Source organism: Emydura macquarii, unplaced genomic scaffold (genome assembly GCF_026122565.2).
Source record: "Emydura macquarii macquarii isolate MOO-44397 ecotype Brisbane River unplaced genomic scaffold, CSIRO-AGI_Emac_v2 contig_2452, whole genome shotgun sequence".
In the NCBI taxonomy this organism is placed as follows: Eukaryota; Metazoa; Chordata; order Testudines; family Chelidae; genus Emydura; species Emydura macquarii.
The window spans coordinates 4362170-4384996 of record NW_027132589.1 but is presented as its reverse complement, the minus strand read 5'-3'; the positions used below and the strand labels follow the sequence as shown (position 1 = coordinate 4384996).

Below are 22827 nucleotides of genomic sequence, written 5' to 3'. Positions count from 1 at the left end.
CTCTCTCTGCCCCAGTGCCCCCCCCCCCCCCGGCCGGGCGCAACCAGGCACCACCCTGTACGGCACAGCCAGAGGCTCAAAAAGCCCCGAACGCGGCCGTGCGCTCTCTAGGACCCATCGAGCCAAGCTACTTTCCGGAGTCGCATCCCACCCCCCCGCGTGCTTCTCATTTCAAACCAATGCCGACAGGCGCCGTGGCTGCGCGCCTCGTCACCATCCGACGGCGCTGCAACGTGTATGAATCCCACGTGCACAACCGCAGCCTCCCTGTACATTAATATGTACACAAACACGGGATGTATGTGCCAAGTAGGTATACACAGACCTATACCCCTAATGTGGCATGGAAGCTAAGTACGGGCATATACAGCATATAGCTCACCTTTATAGTTCACAGACAGACAGACAGACGATAGATAGCCGTGGTACAGACACATGAATGAACACACACACACACACTATTGATATTGTCCAATATTCATATACATCGGTGTATTTATAAATAAATGCCTTATGAATATTGTGTTCATACAGATTAATATGTGTGTGCGTGCCCATTTTATTTTGTGAACACTGAAATCAGGCTTCTCCAACATGTTAGGAGCTGACTGTCACAAACCAGTAGCATTTAATAGTATGTAAGTTTGGGGGGAGGGAGGGTAAAATAAAGCACCTGCTAAACTTGAGCCCGGAGCAGATGAGTTACAAATCCCCATAAAAAACAACTAGAGTTCTGTAGCTCTTTAAAGACTAACAGATTTAATTTCTCCAGGCATAAACAACCCACGAAAGCTTATGCCTGCAGAAATTATATTTTTTAGTCTTTAAAGTGCTACAGAACTCTCGTTTTTGTTGTATACAGACTAACACGGCTACCCCTCTGAAAATTCCCATCACTATTTCCGTGAGACAAAGGACATGCTCTGTTTCAATGCTGGTGTTTATTTTACCTCCCCGCGTCATCATTTGCTGTCCTGCAGGCAGGGGAAGCAGTTGTGGATTTGTTATGTCACAGAGGCTCTTTGTGACATCACCGCAGTCGTAGCCAACTGGACTTCTAAGAAGAAAGTCAGCTCCCAACCATCTCATACGCAGAAGGTCCTGGAGAGAACGGGAAGTATCGGGCCAAAATTCAGAAGTTTTGACGGATCCAAAATGTGAGCACTTTTTAATAACCTAACTAAAAGTGATTATATGAGAAGTGAAGAGGCCACCCCCACCAGGGCCCAAGCATAATTCTTTTGGGCCCAGTACAAACTTGTAACACGGGTCCACTCCCACACACATATTCATGGGGGTTGCAGCCTGGGCCGGGCCCCCCAGGGCCTCCGGGCCCCAGTAAAGTGTACCCTTTCCTTCCCCCCCCCCCCCCCCATATGGGGCCCTGACGCCCACTTCTAAAAAAGCCCCAAATAGAAAATGAAGACCTGATTAAACATATTTCATAAAATACAAGGGGAGAGGATTATTATCATTACTATGAGTTATTAAAGTCCTCAAATCATGGTTTAAAGACTTTAAGGTACAGAGAATCCACCAGCAAGTGAGCCGTGCCCCATGCTGCAGAGGAAGACAAAAATACCCAGAGCCTTTGCCAATCTGCCCTGGGGGAAAATTCCTTCCCGACCTCAAATATGGCGATCAGTTAAACCCTGAGCATGTGGGCAAGACTCACCAGCCAGACACTCAAGAAAGAATTCTTTGTAATAACTCAGAACCCACCCCATCTAACATCCCTTCACAGGCCATTGACATATTTACCACCAGTAGTCAAAGATCAGCCAATTGCCAAACTAGGCTGTCCCATCATACCATCCCCTCCTTAAATTTATCGAGCTCAGTTTTGAAGCCAGCTAGGTTTTTTGCCCGCACTGCTCCCCTTCGAAGGCTATTCCAGAACTTCACTTCTCTGATAGTTAGAAACCTGCGTCTAATTTCAAGTCTAAACTTCTTAATGGCCAGTTTATATCCATTAGTTCTTGTGTCCACATTGGTGCTGAACTTAAATAATTCCTCTCCCTCCCTGGTATTTATCCCTCTGATGTATTTATAGAGAGCAATCATATCTCCCCTCAACCTTCTTTGGTTAGGCTAAACAAGCCACGCTCTTTGTGTCTCCTCCCATAAGGCAGGTTTTCCATTCCATGGATCATCCTAGTAGCCCTTCTCTACACCTGTTCCAGTTTGAATTCATCTTTCTTAAACATGTGGGACCAGAAGTGCACACAGTATTCCAGATGAGGTCTGACCAGCGCTTGTATAACGGTACTAACACCTCCCTATCTCTCCTGGAAATACCTCGTCTGATGCATCCTAGGACAGCATTAGCTTTTTTCACAGCCACATCACGTTGGTGGCTCATAATCATCCTGTGATCAACCAGTACACCCAGGTCCTTCTCCTCCTCTGTCATTTCCAACTGATGCATCCCCAATTTATAGCAGAAATTCTTGTTATTAGTGCCTAAACGCATGACCTTGCACTTTCCACTATTAAATTTCATCCTATTTCTGCTACTCCAGTTTACAAGATCATCCAGATCTCTCTGTATGATATCCCGATCCTTCTCTGTATTGGCAGTACCTCCCAACTTTCTGTCATCTGCAAACTATTAGCACATTCCCACTTTTTGTGCCAAGGTCAGTAATAAAAAGGTTAAAGAAGATCGATCCCAAGACCAATCCCCGAGGAACTCCACTAGTAACCTTCCTCCAGCCTGACAGTTCACCTTTCAGTATGACCCATTGTAGTCTCCCCTTTAAGCACTTCCTTATCCACCTTTCCATTTTCATATTAATCCCCATCTTTTCCAATTTAACTAATAATTCCCCAGGTGGAACCAAATCAAATGCCTTACTGAAATCTAGGTAAATTAGCTCCACTGCATTCCCTTTGTTTAAAAAATCTGTTATCTTCTCAAAAAAGGAGATCAGGTTGGTCTGGCGTGATCTACCTTTTGTAAAGCCATGGTGTATTTTATCCCAATTACCGTTAACCTCGATGTCCTTAACTACTTTCTCTTTCAAAATTTTTTACAAGACCTTGAATTCTACTGATGTCACACCAGCCGGCCTGTAATTACCCAGATCACTTTTTTTTCCTTTCTGAAAAATAGGAACTGTTAGCAATTCTCCAGTCATACGGTACAGCCCCTGAGTTTACAGATTCATTAAAAATCCTTGTTAATGGGCTTGCAATTTTCGTAGGTTATATAAATCTTTAGTGGTATCACTTCCAGAAGTCCTTTTACCATTACTAGGAATACCTACTCACTGCTTTGAAGAAGAATTTACTTGGCAGAAAAAATACATATATTGGACCCAGGAATTTCATTGACTTCAGTTAAAGCTGTTTCTGAGTAAAGATCGCTACTATATATATATATATATACACACATACACACACACGTATGTATATATACACATGTATATATATATATATACACACACATGTACACACACATATATATACATACACACATTATGTAGTATCTAATGTAGATTGTGTGATCTCTGTTATATACAATTAAATTACAATTACAATTAAATCTTTACTCAGACAAAACTCCAATTGAATCCAATGGAATTCCCAATTTTCAGTTCTCACTAGATCACCTCTCTCAATATATGTCATAATAATGTCTTAATATTCAATAAAAGAGACAAGGTGGGTGAGGTAATATCTTTTATTGGAACAACTTCTGTTGGTAGAAGAGGCAAGCTTTCCAGCTTCATTAACAAAAGTTGGTCCAATAAAAGATATTACTCACCCACCTTGTCTTTCTCATATCCTGGGACCAACTGCTACACTGTTAATGATCAATATACAGACAGTTTGATCACTGCTTATTTATTTATTGGTCAGTTAGAAAAATGAAGGTGGAGATCAGCATTTTGCTACTATTGTTATGCTAGGTAGATGTTTTCCCATCATCCAGTAAGTAAAGATGAAGGCTGTCAAAAGAAGAGGCAAGCTTTCCAGCTTCATCAACAAAAGTTGGTCCAATAAAAGATATTACTCACCCACCTTGTCTTTCTCATATCCTGGGACCAACTGCTACAACAACACTGTTAATGACCAATATACAGACAGTTTGATCACTGCTTATTTATTTATTGTTCAGTTAGAAAAATGAAGGTGGAGATCAGCATTTTGCTACTATTGTTATGCTAGGTGAAATTAAAAGGATTACAATCTTTTTTTTTGTAGATGTTTTCCCATCATCCAGTAAGTAAAGATGAAGGCTATCAAAAGTCTTCGACTTTGGGAGTAATCAATGAATCAGAGGTTGATGCTTATACCCCAGAGCCTTTAAATACAATGAGTGAAGGAGATGCCATTTCCCTTAGCAATGCTTCTCTGCAGTTGACCCATCAAGATTCTCTTAATGTTGAAAGCAGCAGTACAGCTTCAGAAATCTCTCAGGTGTGTACATCATAGAGCTACTTTGAGGTATCTTTAAGTTCCCCCACGCCAGTCACTGGACGCTATTCACATGGAAATCACATATCCCATGCATATTTTTACCAAAGGAGTAGGGGAATTAGATGCTGGTATCCTAACTGACATTCTCTCCCAGTAAGACAGTAATTCTCTCATGGCCGTGGCTTTGTGTGAGCTGTTGTTAAGAGAGTGCTGTGTCTTTAGCTTGTCTACAAAGCATTAGGAATATGAGAAAACCACACAGACACTGCTGGGTTCCAAAAAACTGTCTTTACTAACTATATGTAAGTATACAAGACCTAGCTCCCTATGTATACCACTACTCTGTTAGGGTTCTGGTGGCTTCAAAAATAGAAGAGATGAATGCCCAGTAGAGGGCTCCCAAACTATTTAAAGCACTACTATACAGTACCCATACACTGCAGAGAGCTGCAACATTTCAGCCTTAACACTCTGTCAGTATCTAGGTCATTTTGATGCAACAGGATACGAGATGCCTTATGCTTATACTGTAGTATCTAAGAACCCCAGTCCAGGATCAGGGCCCCATTATGCTAGGCACTGTACAGATAAGTACTGTAACAAAAAAGGGAGTCCCTGCTCCAGAGAGCTCACAATCTAGGTATTCTATTTTGTTGTTGTTGTTGTTGCTTTTTCTTAAAGTGAATCTAATGCTTATGAAGGGTTGATGGTCCTGGAAGCTGAAGTTTTTTATGTGTCAGCAAAATAAGTGAAGTGTGAGTAGCAGTAGCGCAGATTTCCTCACGCTGTCCTGTCAGCATGCTGGTGACCCTGACCAAGAAGGGACCAGTGGTGAAATGTAGATGATTCCCTGAGCCCATTCAGTCTTTGCCTCTCTGCTGATGCTGCCAATGAGAACTAAGAGCTGGGTTCAGATCATCTCTCATTTCTTTTAGGATCAACTATCACATGGTTTCAGCCATTACTGACCTAGGATAGGTTTGAAGTAGAGACCTACAGGTTTATTCTATTATATATTTAATATTTTATATGGAACTCTTCGAGTAAACATAGTGATTCATTTGAATGACTGGAAGTTATTTTGCTTGTAACATTGATTACTAACTATTTCCTGCTCTTGGGATACTTTCCCATATTTGTTTTTATTCCCTTCTTCCTCAAGGCTTCCATGTGGGAGACCATCTTTCTAGCCAAGGTGGGCTGGACCTGGCCTTTAGGAGGCCAACAATGCTCCTTCTGAAACAGTCATAGAAAGCGATGCAAGTGACTCCCTAAGGAATACATGACACCTGTGAAAGGGTCAATTTGAATGAAGCTCCTACTTCTGCAAGCAGCTAGCAAAAGTGTCATGCTTCAGGAGGGCGATTTTATATTTAAAGTACTGAGCTGGGGCTCAGGAGATCAGATCTGATTCCTGGCTCTGCCATAGACTTCAATATATTACCCGGCACACATTGCTTAATATCTCTGTGATTCAGTTCCCTAGAAATGCGGAAAATAATACTTCCTTGCCTCAGAGGGATGTGGTGAGAATAAATTCATTAATGTTTGGGAGACACTCAGATAGTATGTTGATGGGACCTAATCAATATCTAGATAGACTATGATAGCCATTTAGGATGACCAAGTGTGAAAAATCGGGACAGGGGGTAGGGGGTAATAAGTGCCTATATAAGAAAAAGCCCCAAATATCAGGACTGACCCTATAAAATCGGGACATCTGGTCACCCTATAGCCCTTGAAACAGTACAGCTTACCGAATTTATTGGACTGAGCAGAGGACTGGAGTTCGGAGATCAGGATTCTAATTTCTGCTCTGCTGTTTTCTTGTCATGTGACCTTTATCAATTCACTTAGGGCCAAATGGTTGCCTGACCTACATGGCAGGGCTGTAAGACATCCCCTACAACACCACCACCTCTGTGCAGCCTCCCCATGTCTCATCTCAGGCACAGGTGGGAGGAAGCAAGGGCTGCATGCCCAGAATGTTTCCCCCACCCCCATACAGGTTAGGAAGGAGTGACCAGAGAGGGCTACCTTGCAGCTCGACCCCTACTCAACGTGCTAGCCAGCATAAGTGAGCTGGCATTAGGGGGAGCTGTAATCTCTAACTGATCACAGTCAGTATCAGGTTATTACTAACCCACAGGAACAAGGAATTGTTCTTTTTTGTGAGTTCCTCCTGGGTCATTGCAGCTACGCACTGCTCCATATACAGGGTGGTGCCTGAAAGCTCAATCTAATCTTGAACCTCTCTGAGCCTCAGTTCAGTTACCTTAATGATGACGCTTGCTCACCTTTGGATAGGAAAAGCAAATACACTGGATACTGTGGCTCACACTTATTGGAGAAAACAAACGGAAAAATTGTCTATGTGTAGTAACTCTTTTTGTGATGAGTGAGGGAGGCCCTGCTACCAGCTGAAGATCCAAGTGATGAGGATTGTTAAGGATTCCCCTTTTTGTGTTTTCAGGATGAAATACAGAATGCGAGGAGGAAAAGGGATCCTGGCTGCAGACTCCACAAAGGAGACCATCTTTTTAGCCAGGGTTGGAAAATTTGATATACAGTATGTTCCTCTTTGACAATGAATCATGAAATAGAAAGAACGTCAACTGTCTTATCCTAAAACAGGGTAGAATGATTAGTTCTTTTATAATGCCCCTAAGTGTGCTATGGAGGCACTTCAAAGATGGTATAGAGAAGGGACTCAGTCCCTTCCCCAGAGCATGTGGGGCCTGGTGTCAAGCCCATTGAAATCAACAGAAAGCTCCTTTTGATTTCAACAGGTTTTAGATCAAGCACTTAAAATCTACCTTTCAGATGTGACATTAGAGAGGGAGATAAGCATTAAAGACAGGATGGAGCAAGGAGGTTTGGAAACAGTAAGAATATAATCAAGATACCCTTTAAACAAAGGTGTATTTATTTATATAAAAAGCAACATATCAACAGGACAGAAAACAATATAGAGAAAAAACACGAGGTCCATATTCAATTCACCAACACACAAATTTCACTTGTAAACTGCAGTGAATAATACATTCCCTTCCGCTGTGTCCACTGAGACACTGAAATGAGATAATTTGGTCCTTGCAGCTGTTCCTGACTTGTCAGACCTTCATTCCATGCAGGCTCACTGATGACTCACAATAGGCTGCCATAAAACACTGCTGACTACTCCTGTGAGCTGGAGCAGCATGCAGGCCCGGCTAGCACTGGCTGCTGACAGCAGTATATGTGTATAGCTGGCTGTGGGGGCTGCATGTGCCCACTAGGTGGCAGATTACCTCTTCTTGAGGCTATAGACCCAGATATCCATCTGGCGAAAACCAGCATAGCTCCACTGAAGTCATTGGAATTACATGGATTTACACCAGTTAAGGATCTGGCCCAAAGCATGCAAGCCAGCATGCTAGTCATAAGTACCTCCTAGTACTGCCTTGAGCATTAGGATTGATACTGCTCTGCTGCTTGCTCCAGTATAAAAGACTCCCTATACCCTGGTTCCCTTTACATGCCAGCATGACAGAGGCCAGGATCCAGTCCACAGCATGCTAATTCGTTTGCATCATTCACTGCTCCAACACTGTAGGCTGAATTCTGCCCTCACATGCACGCTGATTTCAGTGGAAGTTGCACACATGTATCTGAGGGCTGAAGTTGGAGGTTGCTAACATAATCCCTGCCATGAGCATTCATGCAGTTGTATCATGTGCAGGTTAGGTTATTTCTGATCAGAAAGCCATGTAAGCTGAAAGGAAATCAGACCTCTGTTGTGCAAACCCCAAACAGCACATGCCTGTCCACAGTTACAGTGTGATGTTTCCATTAATGTTCTATGAAGCACTTCTCATGTATTTACTCAATCCCATCCTGACTATGTACAGATTTTGAAGACTCTTCACAGAAAGTTTTGATGCCATTAAGTGATACAAGAACATGCCTTAGAAACAAGGAGTCTCTCTATGTAGCTGACTGGAAGGAATCCTCAGAAAATGAAAGAATATTCTTCCCAAGGGAGGAATCGTTATCCAAAGGAGAATCAGCACAACGCAACGAAATGCTGGACTGGTCAAAGGAAAGCTCTATTACAGGAAAAGGCTTGGTTAAAAAAGCATCATGGGAAACTGAGAATGAGGAAGTTTCACTGGCAAAAGAATTGTTACCTCTGGAAGATGATGCATTTGTGATAATGGGGGAGTCACTGCTGGAGTGCATTGTTAAGGAATCCCCCATAAAAGAAGTGTCTTGTTTTCTCACTCAACCCACAGGCTTTTTAGTCAAGAAAAATCCGTGTTTTGTTACTGAAGAATTATTTTTCAGAAAAGATAACTTCAACTTGACTGGCAAAGCAACCAGTGATGAAGGAAATATGGTAAGATTTCAAACAGCTTTCCACAAGAAAGTGGAGACATGTTGATGAAAACAATGTTGCCCATTATAGCTAGTGGTGGTGTTTGAAATGATGTGTATACCTAGTAGTACTCTCTGTGAGTGAGTGGTGCACCTTGTTGATGTATGATGATATAAATAATAGAAAGAGTAGACATATTCTAAAACTCCCCTGGATACTACAGTTAGGTGCACTAGAAATGCCTGTTGAATTAACTGAAGTCTGAATGTTATGAGATGGCATATTTTCACTAACGTTCCCATTCAGTTTTCAAACACTTACTTTCTTTTGGCAGATAGCCACTGAACAACACATTGACTGTGCAAAGAACTTGAAGGATATTTCTCCAGTCTCTTTGGATGAAAACATAGAATATATTCAAGCTCTGATGAAATCAAATAGACATGTGAAAGAAAATATCAAGAGCAATTTATTACATTGTTGCAACAAAGAGGAAAGTGTTGGTGGCAGCCATCAGTCTGAGTCTGTGAGATACCTTTTATTTATAATTTTTCTATCCTTTTAGCCACAGATATGCAACAAGGGGAAGAGTTTTAGTTTAAATGAGTTGAAAACCTGCATAAAAATGTGTGGGCCAAATTCTGCTCCAGTTTAGTATTAGTTTTATGATAGCATCTGAGAACCCTCAATCCACTTTGGTTGAGTTGTACCATCGTTGAGTGAAATCTCCCTTATGTAGGGCATACAGAAATTCAACACATACATTGTTGCACGGATCAGTGAAAGTCACTTTTAATCTGTGGTCTTGTTTGCCTTTTTCACTTAAATGCTCTCTGTCTCCACTTTCATGCTATCCTGTGCAATAGCTGACACTGATGGTCTGAATTTTTTTAATTCCTGTTGTAAGATTGCAATTTACAGCCCAAGCATACAATTACATCCTTGTGAGCCCCATTCATTTCCTTGAGACTCTGCACAGGCACAGTGACCATAGATGCCATTGCAGGACTGGGGCCCTAGATCAATGTTGATTTTTATTCATTGCCACTCCAGGAACATACCCAGCATCCTATTTCTGGTTGGGAAAGATTCTATGTCTTGAATTTATTGGTGATATTATTTTTTGCTGTTACAAAAATGAGCTGTTAGTCATTTCAAAAGAAAAAAATACTATAAAAAGTGTTTTTGAAAAATTATATTTATCTGTTAAACTCTTTTTGGTTTGCTTTGTAATGCCTGGCCCAGATTCATTCAGTTCTCATGTAAATAAAACTTCCATTTAAGTTAATGGAAATGTAGTGTGAGTAAGGAGGACTGACTAAACATTGCAGGATGTGACCTCCTGTTTGTAATGGTAGAATGGCAACAATATTGGTTCTCTTACAGTAAATGGAACCCATTCAAATTATCCTCAAGTGAACTAGTCAGGTAAGGCAGACAGTCACAGCCAATCAAGTCATGTATGCTTTCATTTTTCTAATAAGTTGACAATAGGTTGTGGTTGTCCTCAGGGAGCACATATATCCGAGAAGTCTTTATTCCATTCTTCTGAGAAGTCACTTAACAGCCAAGAAGAATGCAAGCAAGGGGATGCAGGTAGTAAAGGAATTCTCCCATCTCATCAAACAAGAAGCCACTGCCTAAGTCCCTATGAAGCATCCTTCAATATGTATGAGACAAAAAACTCAGAGCTTGGTCCAGAGAAATGGCTGCTTCAGGAAGGGGATACGGATTTGAATGAGGTAATGAAGGGATTAGAACAGGACCAGCAAAAGCAGCAAACCCAAATCATGGACCTTCAGTGTGATAATATTTTTTTGGAGAAGAAGATTAAGGAAACAGAGAAACTGCTGCTTGAGGATGGGGGTATGGACTTGTATGAGGTTATGAAGAAGATAGAACAGGACCAGAAGAAACAGCAGACCCAAATCATGGATCTTTACTATGATAACATTTCTCTGGAGACCAAGATTAAACAGCTGGAGATGGAAATTGTCCAGCAGCAGCATTTTATAGACACCATAAACAAGCTGAAGAAGAACATCGAAGATCTGATTGAAGCAAAGGACAAGATCATTGTGGAGAAGAATGAGACTGAGAACTGCCTGAAGAATGTGCAGGAGGCTTTATTCAGTGCCAGGGAGCATTTTGAGGAAGCTGGGGCTGAAAGAAAAGCCCTTCTTCTGCAGCTGGAAAAACTCAAAACTGATTATAGTCTCCTTCAGGAGAAGCATGAGGTAGAGATGGAGCAGAAGACCAAATCTATGAGCCAGTGCTTAGAGAGGGATCAGACAATACGCAAAAAAGAGCAGGAAATACAAGAGCTGCAGTATCTCAAACAAAAACTGGAGCATGAGGTCAAGACTGCCACTTCAGCCTTGAACAAACTAAGGGAAGAGAAAGAGAATGCAGAGAAACAGCTCCTGTCCCTTCAGGCAGAACTTCAGAGACTGAAGGATGACAGGCTGGCAGAAAGGCAGCAGCTGGGGTCCAGATATAACAAGCTGGTTGCTCAGATTAAAATCTTGAAAGCAGAATCTGAAAATGAACGGGCCGAGACAGAGAAAATGCAACAGCAGATCAGTGCATTCAGAATAGAGAACCAAGAGCTTCAGCAACAGATAGTGAAAGACAGAGAGCAAAATCGTTTCCTTCAGCTTGAAATTGCCAGGTGGAAAGAGCAGTATGACAAAGTCAGGGAGTCACAAACAGTAAAGGTATTAGTATACACTTTGAATCCTTAATGTACTGTAGCACTGTAAAAACCATAAGAACCTGTGTAGTATAGAATAGAATAGAAAGCCCAGCTGCGCTATATACTCAGTGGCAACCATGTGCCTTTTCCTCACTTTTTTATATGGGGTGAAATTAATCTCTCCACAGAAGCTCAGCACAAGGTCTGTGCCCCATTTAAGACCTCTTTTTGAAGGCTTCACCTTTACTGCCGCTGTATACAGAGGTGAATTTCACCCGAAGCGCACATAGCAAACACACACACTTGCATAAAATGCAAGTCACAATCAGCTGCTAAATTCAACTTTTACAGTCTGAATATTGTGCTTGTGAGCACTGATCATATATTTAAAATCCCTCACTGAAATAAATGTGGTGCTCAAAATGTGTGTGTCCGGAGGAAGGGGGAAAGGCTGAGTAAATGAGCCTTTGTATTGAGCAGAGATATAAGAAGCATAGGGTGATTTGTTCTTTAATTTTGCTGTCTTAATGCTAGGAGCAAATGCAGTATCAAATGATCCAGACACTCCGACATAAAATTGGCATACAGAAGGAAGAGCTAAGGAAGAAAGAAGAAGAAGTAGAGTGGAAGATGCACCTTCTGGGGAGGTTTCTTCTGGTATGTTAAGATGTGCTGTATTTTCTTAGAAGAATATTTTATTATAGCAATAGCAATTGCACTTTCATGCCTACAGATGACATAGTCCTTCCCCTTCTTACTCACACAAAATTCCCATTGACTCCAGTGGAAATTCTGACTGAGTAAGAAGTGCAGGAGCAGAACTGAGTACTAAGACTTCTTCTATCTAAAAAAAGCACTTAAGTATGGCCATGTAGGAGATCTGTGTTAGAACCTGAAGTATGCAAGCATTAATTTAACAACTAAGAGCACAGCATCATGTTCTCAAGGTTGGTCCCCAGATTTCACTCTGAACTTTCCCTTATGAATGGTAACTATAGCTAGTGAGAATCCTATGTTGCATTTAGCTTTTCTTTGGTAACACTAGTTATACACACTACTTGCATTTTCAGTTGAGAGGCAGCCTCTATCCTGTAATCTGATAGATCCCAATGTGTCTATACAGGATATGAAGTCGATGCATTCTGATTTAATCCAGAAAAACCTCCACAGTGAAGAAGACCATTTCAATTCTCCATATGTGCAGAGAGCATCCCAGCTTCTATCTAAAATTCGCAGCCTTCTGGCTCTCACAGAGGGACTACTTACCTGCAAGGTAATACAAAACAGCTCTTCAATACCTGCACAGGTCCTAGGCACTGATTTCAGATCCATTCAGAGCTAGTCACCTGGCATTCACTCTTGCTGTCTATTTCTAATAATTTAAAATAAAGGAATTTTCAGATATGTCTTGAAAACAAACAAAAAAATCCCTATTATTTTAACTCTTGCCTGCAACTTTAATCAGCCACAATCATGCAATTGAGTTCCCATCGCTAAGTTGGTAACTCTAGCTTGGAAGTGATTTTAGGATGTTGGCTCCAAGGCAACATTTTATGTCTATGTATGGTGGGGCAAGAAGAAGAATTTGAGATGGAGATGTACCTGTACACCTTTCAGCATTTCCTAAAACCCCACTCAGACTCCTCCCTTCCACTGACAAATGGGTGGAAAAAATATTTAATGCCGCTTTTAAATCCAGCCAACATAGGTAGTGAGCAAAGTCTGCTTCCATCTAATGATTGTTTGGTGGCCTATATGAAATGATTTGGTGGTCTCAGTCCAGTTCCAGTGGACAGGTATTTGCATCACAAAAACTACCTCACCTCATTGGCACCCTTATTAGCAGTCTCAGCTGACTTGGAGGGCTTTGACTTAGGGCCTGATTGAACATGGAGCCTGAATTATTGTCTCATTCCTAGAGGTGGTTTCTCCAGAGCATGTTTGAGGGATGCTGTTGGGATGCGTGCATTACTATTGCCTGTATTCTGCTTAATTTATACTATAGATAAAGAAAGGTCATTGTTGTTCAGGACTGTCAAGTCAGCACTTTTCATGAGCATTAAATTCACACACACACTCATGTTAAAAGAAAAATAATTGTGACTGAGGTTAATGAAAAAATCAAATTACTGCTCTCCTCTTATCTGTAAGCTTCTATGGCCTTGACTATGAAAGGGACAATTTTGCCAGTTCAGCTCCACCAGTGTAACGATGCTGAGAGCCCTGATGTAGATTGGGCTCCATGTTGCTGCCAGCATTTTAAGCACTGTGCCAGTTAGACCAAATGTGTGTCTAAGATCTACTGCTTAAAAAAGGCTGGTTGTGAGTGTACATTAGCAAGTCCATGTTGTGAACAAGCTTGCATGCTCCTAGTGTAGGCCGTAGCTATCTGCATAATATCCTTGGCTTAGCCACACACAAGTCTTGTTTGCATGAGTAACAGATGTCAAACCAGGGAAGAAACATTTGCAGTGGTTGCTTCTGGTTCCTTTCACTTAATTCCCAGTGGAGCTGATTTGGTAGTTATGAAGTGGACTCTATCTCTGGAACACCTGACTGCCAGTAAGAGTGGGGGGGGTCTATATTTCAATGTGACTCCTGAGCAATTGTATAAAGAATGTGAAAATTCTTGTGCATTAAGATCACATTGTTTCTTGATAGACAATCTCTACCAGAAACAGAAAAATGTGTCAGATTAAACAGTGTTGGAGATGTAGAGCCGAATTCTCTAGCCCTCTTCAGCCCACTTGTGCCATGCTGGCAGTACTAATGGGACAACAAGGGATCTCAACTGAAAATTCCTCAAGCAAGGGGAGTCCTCAGCTGGAGTAGAACTGGCATGACCGGCTGCTACCTTCCTCCTTGACTTGGCGGAGGAGGTGTGGCCAGAGTGCTACTGTGCTCTGACTTGTCTTGGCTGGCAGATGGTCACAAAAGGCACCTACATTTACACAGTAATAAAAAACAACCCGCAGCATCAAGTCTCTGAGCCCGAGTCAGTTGATTAGGCTTGTGGGCTTTGTACCGCAGGGCTAAAAATTGAAGTGCAGACATTTGGGCTCAGGCTACAGCCCAGGCTCTGACACCCACATCCTTCACAGGGTTTTGGAGCTGGGCTCCAGCCTGAGCTTGAATGTCTACACTGCAATTTTTAGTCAGTTGACCCAGGCTATCCGCAGACATACGTGTCTCTTTTATTGCAGTGTAGACGTACCTCTAGGGACAAACTGGCATAATTTAGAGCACTTACCAGGCTACTGTAAATGACAGCAGGGCTAGGATTGGGACAGGGCCAGTGTGAAAGTCAGGGAGCTGCTGAATGGCTCATTTGTGTCATCCTTGCTGCACTTTGCATTGACCAGAATCTGGTCTGTAGTACAGAACATGCTGACTTGACACAGATACTATGGTATTGTATACAACTACAAATGCACTGGGAGAATTTGCAATAATGAATGAACTGGTGGAACAGGATGAAAATTCTCCACTGGATCCAAGGATGGTTCTCTCTCATGTCCCTCCTGAAGGTGACTCTATTTCTTCATGCAAATAGAAATTTCTGAATATTCTTGTTTTCTTTTTGCAATTTTAATGCGTCATCGCAATAGAAATGAGAAAAGGTCTTGCTGGTACACAAATGGATGTGTGACGTTTCACAGTGTGCTAAGAACTGGGGTGAAATCCTGGCCCCGCTGAAATCAATGGCAAAACTCTCATTGATTTTTAATGGGGCCAGGATTTTACCCCTGCTATATAGACTGTGAAATAACAATACCTTTCAAAAATTTGGACTCCTTCCCTAGAGACTTATTCCTTCCTTTGTCCTCCGCAAGGCTCCAATCCTGTATTAAGCAGCATGTGGACAGAGCCCACAAGGATCCAAGTGGGTTCAAGGATTCACCATGCAGTTCACATTACAGGAGCAGGGCCTATGTTTGTAAAAGTGGGGCTTGCCTATGTGGCGAGTTAGTGTGCAGCAAGCCAGAGTGTGAGTCTACAGCACACTGGTCTGCCATGCTTTAACTTGCTGAGTGGACCCTGCTACCATGCACTAACAGTTCTGTAGTGTCTGTTGACATAGCCTGTTTGAATCTTGCTAGAGATAGCAGGACTCTGTATGACATTCCTTGCGATAAACTTTATATCAATAATTTTCCTCTCTCAGTACTATAGGGGGAGCTTGGAAGCCTGAGTCTCCCCTCTCATCTAGGCCTGAATCCATGCCCATTGAAGTCAATGGGAAACAAGCTAACAATGATTGGTAATACACTGTGTATTACACTAGGTATTATGTACAGGAAATGGAGCATTGGCCTATTCTATTCAAACCATACTGAAGACCTTTAAAAGTTGTATGGATTACTTGCATGGCGGGACAGCTGCAAGCCCATGGAAGAAGAGGAGAGAGAGAAATGGACCATTTAAAACTGAAGTTGGACTAATTTTAGTTCACTTTTTGAACTAAAAAGTGGCCGGGGCTTTATTCTCTCTATGCCTCAGTTCCCATCTATAAAATGGGAATAAAACTCATTTCTCTCATCCTTTGTCTTGTGTAATTGGATTGTGTAAATGTTTTGAGACGGGATGTATCTTGCTATGTGTTTGTTCAACAGCTAGTACAATGGGCCTCTTGTTGCTATTGTCATAGAAATAAAGAAGACACACACAAAATTCCAAAGGAGAATGGCTCCCACTTTGACTTCAAGCCTACCCTTCAATTTTAAGTTTCAGTCACAAGCAGATCCTCGGGGAGTCTTTGGGAGGGAGAGGGAATTATTTTTATTCCCCTCAATTCTTCCTTTCTGTCACTTATTTTTTACTTATTTCAAGTGTCCATCTGTGGCTCTAGGAGTTTTTACAAGAGATAAGCCAACACTGAAATCATTATATGTAATAAACTAAATCTCCCACCACTGGCATTGTTATGTTTTCCCACCACAATAATAAGAGTTCATTTCCCTTTCCCCACATTATTCAAACCACGTCCTTCAACCCATGCTCCCCAAACAGGTAGAGAAGAAAGATGGGCCTTTACAGTATGTATGAAATGTTAACAAATCTGTGCTCTAGTAAATCAAGGGGGAAGTGAGTTCCAGAGTGAGGCACAGATCCCTCATGGAAAACGTCCTGTCAGCAGGTCATTCCTGTTTAAGCCAGGGGTCTCCAGCTACAAAAAACTCCACTGATCACAGCTGAGGTTGTGCCTCAAGGGGAGGGCACCAGTATCTCAGGTAGGCAGGTTCCAAACCCTTTTGGACATTGTAAGTTAACAGACACCTTAAACTCCACCTGGAAACTAACAAGCAGCTGGTGCAGATCACAGGGTACTGCTGTTATATGATTAAAAGCCTGGTGGCTGAACTTCCAGCCAAGGACCTCTAACTGTGGTTCTCTCCAAAATCAGTCAGAACTCTCTCTGGGCAGGCCATCAGGGGATGTCACTGAACAACAATATTAAGTGTTCCCTTTCCCCTTAAAGTCACTACTGTTCCCAGCACTATCTAGCCTAGAGAGCAAGTTCAGAACCTGAATGTGACTCTCCTGTGAAACTTGATGGTTCAAACAGAATACAAGTAGGCCTGGCAAATCTGATTAGTCTGACTGTTTAAACATGGTTAATTTTGTCCTATTGTTATGCTCACTAGGACATGGATAGCCATGCTACCACTGAATATTCCAAGAAGAGTGAAACGATTACTGAACTGAGAGAAAAAATGAAGAACGTTATCCTTAAAAAGAAAACCTTGGAAAAAGAGGTAGACCTTCCCTAATTATTGGTTCAGGTAGAAGTGAGGCTCCTGCCAGCCCAAACTGTCCCAAGAAGAAAGACCTATTCAGCAAAACACCACCACAACTTTAGGTGACCTCTTCTACTGGAATGACCATGAAAATGATTTCTGAGACTCAAACTGTCCTCCTCAGGGTCTGAATCTCTGTTTGGTTCCTGATGAAGAAAGATATTATATATAATTCTAATTCCTGCTGAGATACATTCCCCAATTTCTGGGGCAAACTCAGAAAAATAGTGCCCGTGATCTGTACCTCTGGGTATTACAGCCGTCTGTTAATCACCTTTTCAATTAGCCAAGATGTTTTCACTAGAGTGTAAGTCAAAACTCCAGTCAAAATATTTTATACAATAGAATCCATTTATTCAGCAACCTGACAAATAGCATGGCTGCCTAATTGGTAATATTGCCAAGAACAAATTCAGGCAATGCATTTCCATGACTCTAAAGAATGGGGATAAATGGCAGATAAATTGCCATATGCTAGGATGTGTGCCAATACTGCGTGCAGTGTCTATAATGTCCAGAGCTTCTGTACTGGTCCACTAGGAGGAGCTAGAACCAAGCCCATTGTGGTGAAGCCTTCAAGCTCCATTGCAAGTACTGTGGATGAGGAACGTTCTGCATCTCTAAATCCCGCCTCCCTACCTTGTGCTGCACAGTGGTGGAACTTACTCTGTGCATGCTTTTAAATGGAATCAATTTGTTCTTCCGCTTAACCTTGAATGGCTCGTTAAACTGATTTATCTTGAGAACCTGGCTCCTCACATTTAATTCTGGATACTGCCTTATAAATAGGCTTTTATCACATATTATTTTACAGGGTGAAGTTATATCCCTGTGTTTATATCAAAATATTGTTACAAGACGTGACAGTGTAGTTGGAACTCTTAATTTCTTTAAAGGGCATGTCAGTTGCTGCACTCTATTACTGCTATAAAATGTCTCTCAATGTACCCAGGTTTTCTGGTCTGTCTGAAGAAGAGAAAATGGTTACAAAAATCAAAATAAACAAAAGGAAATTAAAGAACAGCTTTGTAGCCAGCCCCAGGGGAGAGATGGATTCCACAGCCTTCCCCACTTGTGCATCCTGTGCAAGGGCTGGACAGAAATATAGTCCTTGAGCTCCTCTGAATGCAAGGGCTGTTTCCTCCTAGTGTCCCAACAGGTAGTTGCTGCCCCAAAAGGGGCAGAGAGGAGGGGTTAGGGTCTACCAGGCATGCTTGATCGCTAAGGCCCAGATCCTGCAATTATCTCCATGCAGGTGTACCCCTGCATGGGTGACTGGACTGGGGCCTAAGACAGTAAGTGATAAAAATGGTTGGATGAACACACTGATGGGCATGATACAAAAATCTGAATAGAATAAATTGGATCCATCTGGTAGTTGTGCTTCCTTCGTTGATACTGAAGAGATATAAATAATGTAAATACACCAAGGCTCTGTGTATCATTTCTAAGGCAGTATTTTTTGTTAGGAGTCTCTCCACTCAAGATTTGCTTGTGTGATGGATAGTTTTTCTAAGATGTTTGTGTTAATAATAAATTATACTCGAGTGGCATATCTTCTCTCTCTCACGTCTATTTTATCACTGTAAATATTTAGTTACAGAAACACAGGGAAAGCATAACAGTCATGAGAGAGTTAATTATTAATGAGAAGGTTTCCCAAGATCAAGTGACTGAGGTGAGTTCAACATTATTAGCAATTATAGAAATTAGAGGTGGTAAGTTGGTTGGGGTTTTTTTGGTCAGTATTAATATGATAATGTACAGTGATATTAAATTAAAATATGACTTCGTTTCCTGGAGCCAGGATTGTCTCAGACTGTGGGTGTGTCTAGAGAGTGAGACTGCAGCTCGAGCAGATGTACCCAAACTGGCTTTAATCTAGCTAGCTAGCATGAGCTGTACAAGCCCACCCAAAACCTTGGATAATTGCTTTCAGGGCTAGCCTGCGCTAGCCGTGCACTGCTGCAGCTTCACTACTCCAGGGTCCGAGCTATCTAAATTAAAGCTAGATCGGGAACGTCTATTCGAGCTGAACACCCTGTGATTGTGCCTAGACATAGCCTTTGTGTTTGTATAGAGCCTAACACAATAGGGTCTCAATCTTGTTTAGGGCCCTGGGTGTTCAGAAGAATATACTACTAATAATGGCATAATAAAAACAAGATGTCTGTATCCTAGTGCTGCCAGCTATGACCTGCTGCTGTGCCCATGTTGAAGACAGCTGTACAGGGAACTTCAGGAAAGGAGCTTCAGTAATGGTTGGATGTGTTTGGATGTACTGCACTAATATATATAAATCAAACTGGCTGATGAGGGCACACTGCTCTGTTGCAGGGCAAGACAGCGCTAGCAGTGCTATCCCATTCATTAACATGGTGACTTACCTAGTGTAGACAGGCCTCCTGTTTCACTCTTCCTCTCCCTTTCCAAGTTTCATGCCTTACCTGTATACGAGCTGTTATATTTTTATTGACTGGCCAGCAAGACAAGGTGTAGATATGTCTGTGTTCGTAATTGGATCTGTTTGCTCCCTGCATCTGTGTATCCGGGGACATCTAGTGCTCGGGGAATTTCTAGGGGGGGAATTATAATGAGTCTCTGCTTCCTTTACACTGCCTGAGTATCACAAAGGGAGTGGAGTCAGGGGTGAGAATCTGTGCCATAATCTTTTTACATTTTAAACTTCAAAAAGTTATATTAGGATGAATGGACCTCTGTGAAGTAATCACTTTTACAGAGCATTTTAAATTACCGTATTTCCCCATGTATAAGACACACCTTTTTTCGAAAAATTTGGGGTCTAAAAACAGGGTGCCCGGTGATGTACCGTAATACATTTATTTTCAAATCTCGGGCCCCAAAATTAAGGTGCGTCTTATACATGGGAGCATCTTATACATGGGGAAATACGGTATAGGATGTAGTTTTTAGGAAAACGTAAACATAATAAATGAGGGTCTGAGTCATTACTACATTACTCCAATTTTAGGTAAGTATAACACTTCTAAAATCAGCAGAATTACACCTGGATTATCAAATGGAGAATCTGGCCCAGAAATTATATCTTCCTGATTTTGACAAGCAAATTAAAAAAAAAAAAAAGAGTGAGTTGGAACCTCAAAGACCAAACCAGTCTTTGGTACATTGAGTGGTTTGGATATTAGTTGTAAAAATATACTAATTACATTATGGAACTTGAAATCCATTATTACAGGAAAGGAAACAAGTCTAATGTCTAATGTTGGTTTTGACCCAATTTTCCATAATCCAATTATCCACAGAATGCAGGTGCTAGTCAAGAGGAAACTGAGAGTGGCACAAAACTATCTGATTTGCTGAGAACAAAACAGGATGAATACTATAAGCAAAGTGACGACCTCCAATGCCAGGTGAGGAAACCGATATCTGACAGAATAAGGCCTTAGAAAACAGTGTTACTTACCAGTAACTGTTGTTCTTCGAGATGTGTTGCTCATATCCATTCCAATATAGGTGAGTGTGTGCCCCGTGCACTGGTTCCCGGAACGTTTTTTGCCCCTAGCAAGCCCCGAAGGGCCGGCTCCAGCGCCCCCTGGAGTGCCGCACTCATGCCACGGTATATCAGGTGCTGCCAGCCCTGAGGGCCCTCAATCCTTTCTTTCTGCCGACTCTGACAGCGGGGACGGAGGGCGGGTTTGGAATGGATATGAGTAACACATCTCGAAGAACAACAGTTACTGGTAAGTAACCTGTTTTCTATCTTCGAGTGATTGCTCATATCCATTCCAATATAGGTGATTAAATAGCCATACCTTGGAGGTGGGTAGGAGTCAGCGGCGAGCTATTCTCATCAGCACGGCCCTGCCGAAACCCGCATCCTCTCTTGCCTGCTGCACGATGGCGTAGTGGGACATGAAGGTGTGGACCGACGACCAGGTCGCTGCCCTGCAGGGGCACACGCTCCAGGAAAGCTGCAGATGAGGCCTGGGCCCTGGTTGAATATGCAGTCACAGTTCCTGGAAGCGGCACCTTCGCCTGCTCATAGCAGGTCGTAATGCAGACGGTGATCCAGGTGGAGATGCGCTGGGTGGAGACAGGTGAGCCCTTCATCCAGTCTGCCACTGCTACGAACAGCTGCATTGACCTCCGGAACAGCCTGGTCCGCTCGATGTAGTAGGCCAGGGCTCGTCTGACATCCAGCGAGTGCCATCTCCGCTCCTCCTCCGAAGCATGTGGTTTAGGAAAGGACACGGGGAGGAAGATATCCTGGTTATAGTGAAACTGAGACACCACCTTAGGCAGGAAGGCCGGATGGGGTCTCAGCCGCACCTTGTTTTTATAGAAGACAGTATAGGAGGGCTCTGAGGTCAAGGCCCTAATCTCAGAGACCCTCCTAGCCGATGTAATGGCTACCAGGAAGGCTATCTTCCAGGAGAGGACGTGCAGTGGGCATGTAGCCATAGGCTTGAAGGGGGGGTCCCGTCAAAGTGGTGAGGACCAGGTTTAAATCCCAGGGAGGCACCAGGTCACGGACCTGCGGATACAGCCTCTCCACCCCTTTGGGGAACCTGAGAGACAAAGGGTGCGAGAACAGCGACCTCCCCTCCAACGGCTGGTGGAAGGCCAAGATGGCTGCCAGGTGTACCCTCAGGGAGGCAAGGGCCAGGCTCTGCAGCTTCAGGTGGAGCAGGTACTCCAAGATCACCTATATGGGCGAGCAGCTTGGTGGGATAACCCGAGACTCCACCCAACAGGTAAACCGCTTCCACTTGGCTCGGTACACTACCTGAGTGGAAGGTTTTCTGCTACCCAGCAGAACCTGTTGGACCTGCAGCGAGCAGGCTCTCTCTCCCTCCATCAGCCACAGAGTCTCCACGCTATCAGGTGGAGGGAGTCCAGGTCCAGGTGCAGCAGGCGACCCTGGTCCTGTGAGAGCAGGTCGTAACACCTCGGGATTGGCATCGGCGTGGCGATGGACAGGTCCAGCAGCATGCTGAACCAATGCTGTCTCGGCCAGGCCGGGGCGACCAGAATGATGTCCACTTTGTCCCTCTTGATCTTCAAGAGGACTTTGGGCAGCAGCGGAATGGGGGGAAATGCATACATGAGGGTCCCCGTCCAATCTATAAGGAACACGTCAGAAATGGAGCCCGGCTTGCAATCCCGGAGCAAGCAGAACCTCGGGCGCTTCCTGTTCCAGGACGACACGAACAGGTCCAGTTGGGGAACACCCCACCTGCAGAAAATGGAAGTCACCACCTCCGGGTGCAGTGACCAGTCGTGGCGGGGTAGAAACGACCTGCTGAGGTGGTCCGCCTCATCATTCCTGACCCCCGGTAGGTGAGAGGCAGATATGTGGAAGTCGTGCCTCACCGCAAGGTCCCAAAGTCGAATGGCCTCCTGGCAAAGGGCTGAGGAGCGCGCCCCCACCACCTGTTTATGTAAAACATGGCCGCCGTGTTGTCCATCAGGACCTGTACCATCCTGCCCCTCAGGAATTTGAGGAACACTTTGCAGGCCAGACAGACTGCCCTAAGCTCCCGGACGTTGATGTGGAGGCACTGCTCCTG

The 22827-nt window shown here is 43.1% G+C and overlaps 1 protein-coding gene across 1 annotated transcript; it reads left to right on the top strand.

The window, feature by feature from the left end:
* Positions 1–179: 179 nt before the first annotated feature.
* Positions 180–20703, top strand: CAGE1 (cancer antigen 1). Its single transcript, XM_067562582.1, has 11 exons — positions 180–269; positions 4210–4425; positions 6899–6974; positions 8316–8803; positions 9117–9308; positions 10294–11499; positions 12012–12134; positions 12601–12750; positions 17123–17233; positions 18873–18953; positions 20560–20703. The coding sequence occupies exons 1-11, from the start codon at positions 180–182 to the stop codon at positions 20701–20703; spliced, it is 2877 nt and encodes a 958-aa protein (XP_067418683.1).
* The last annotated feature ends 2124 nt before the right edge of the window (positions 20704–22827 follow it).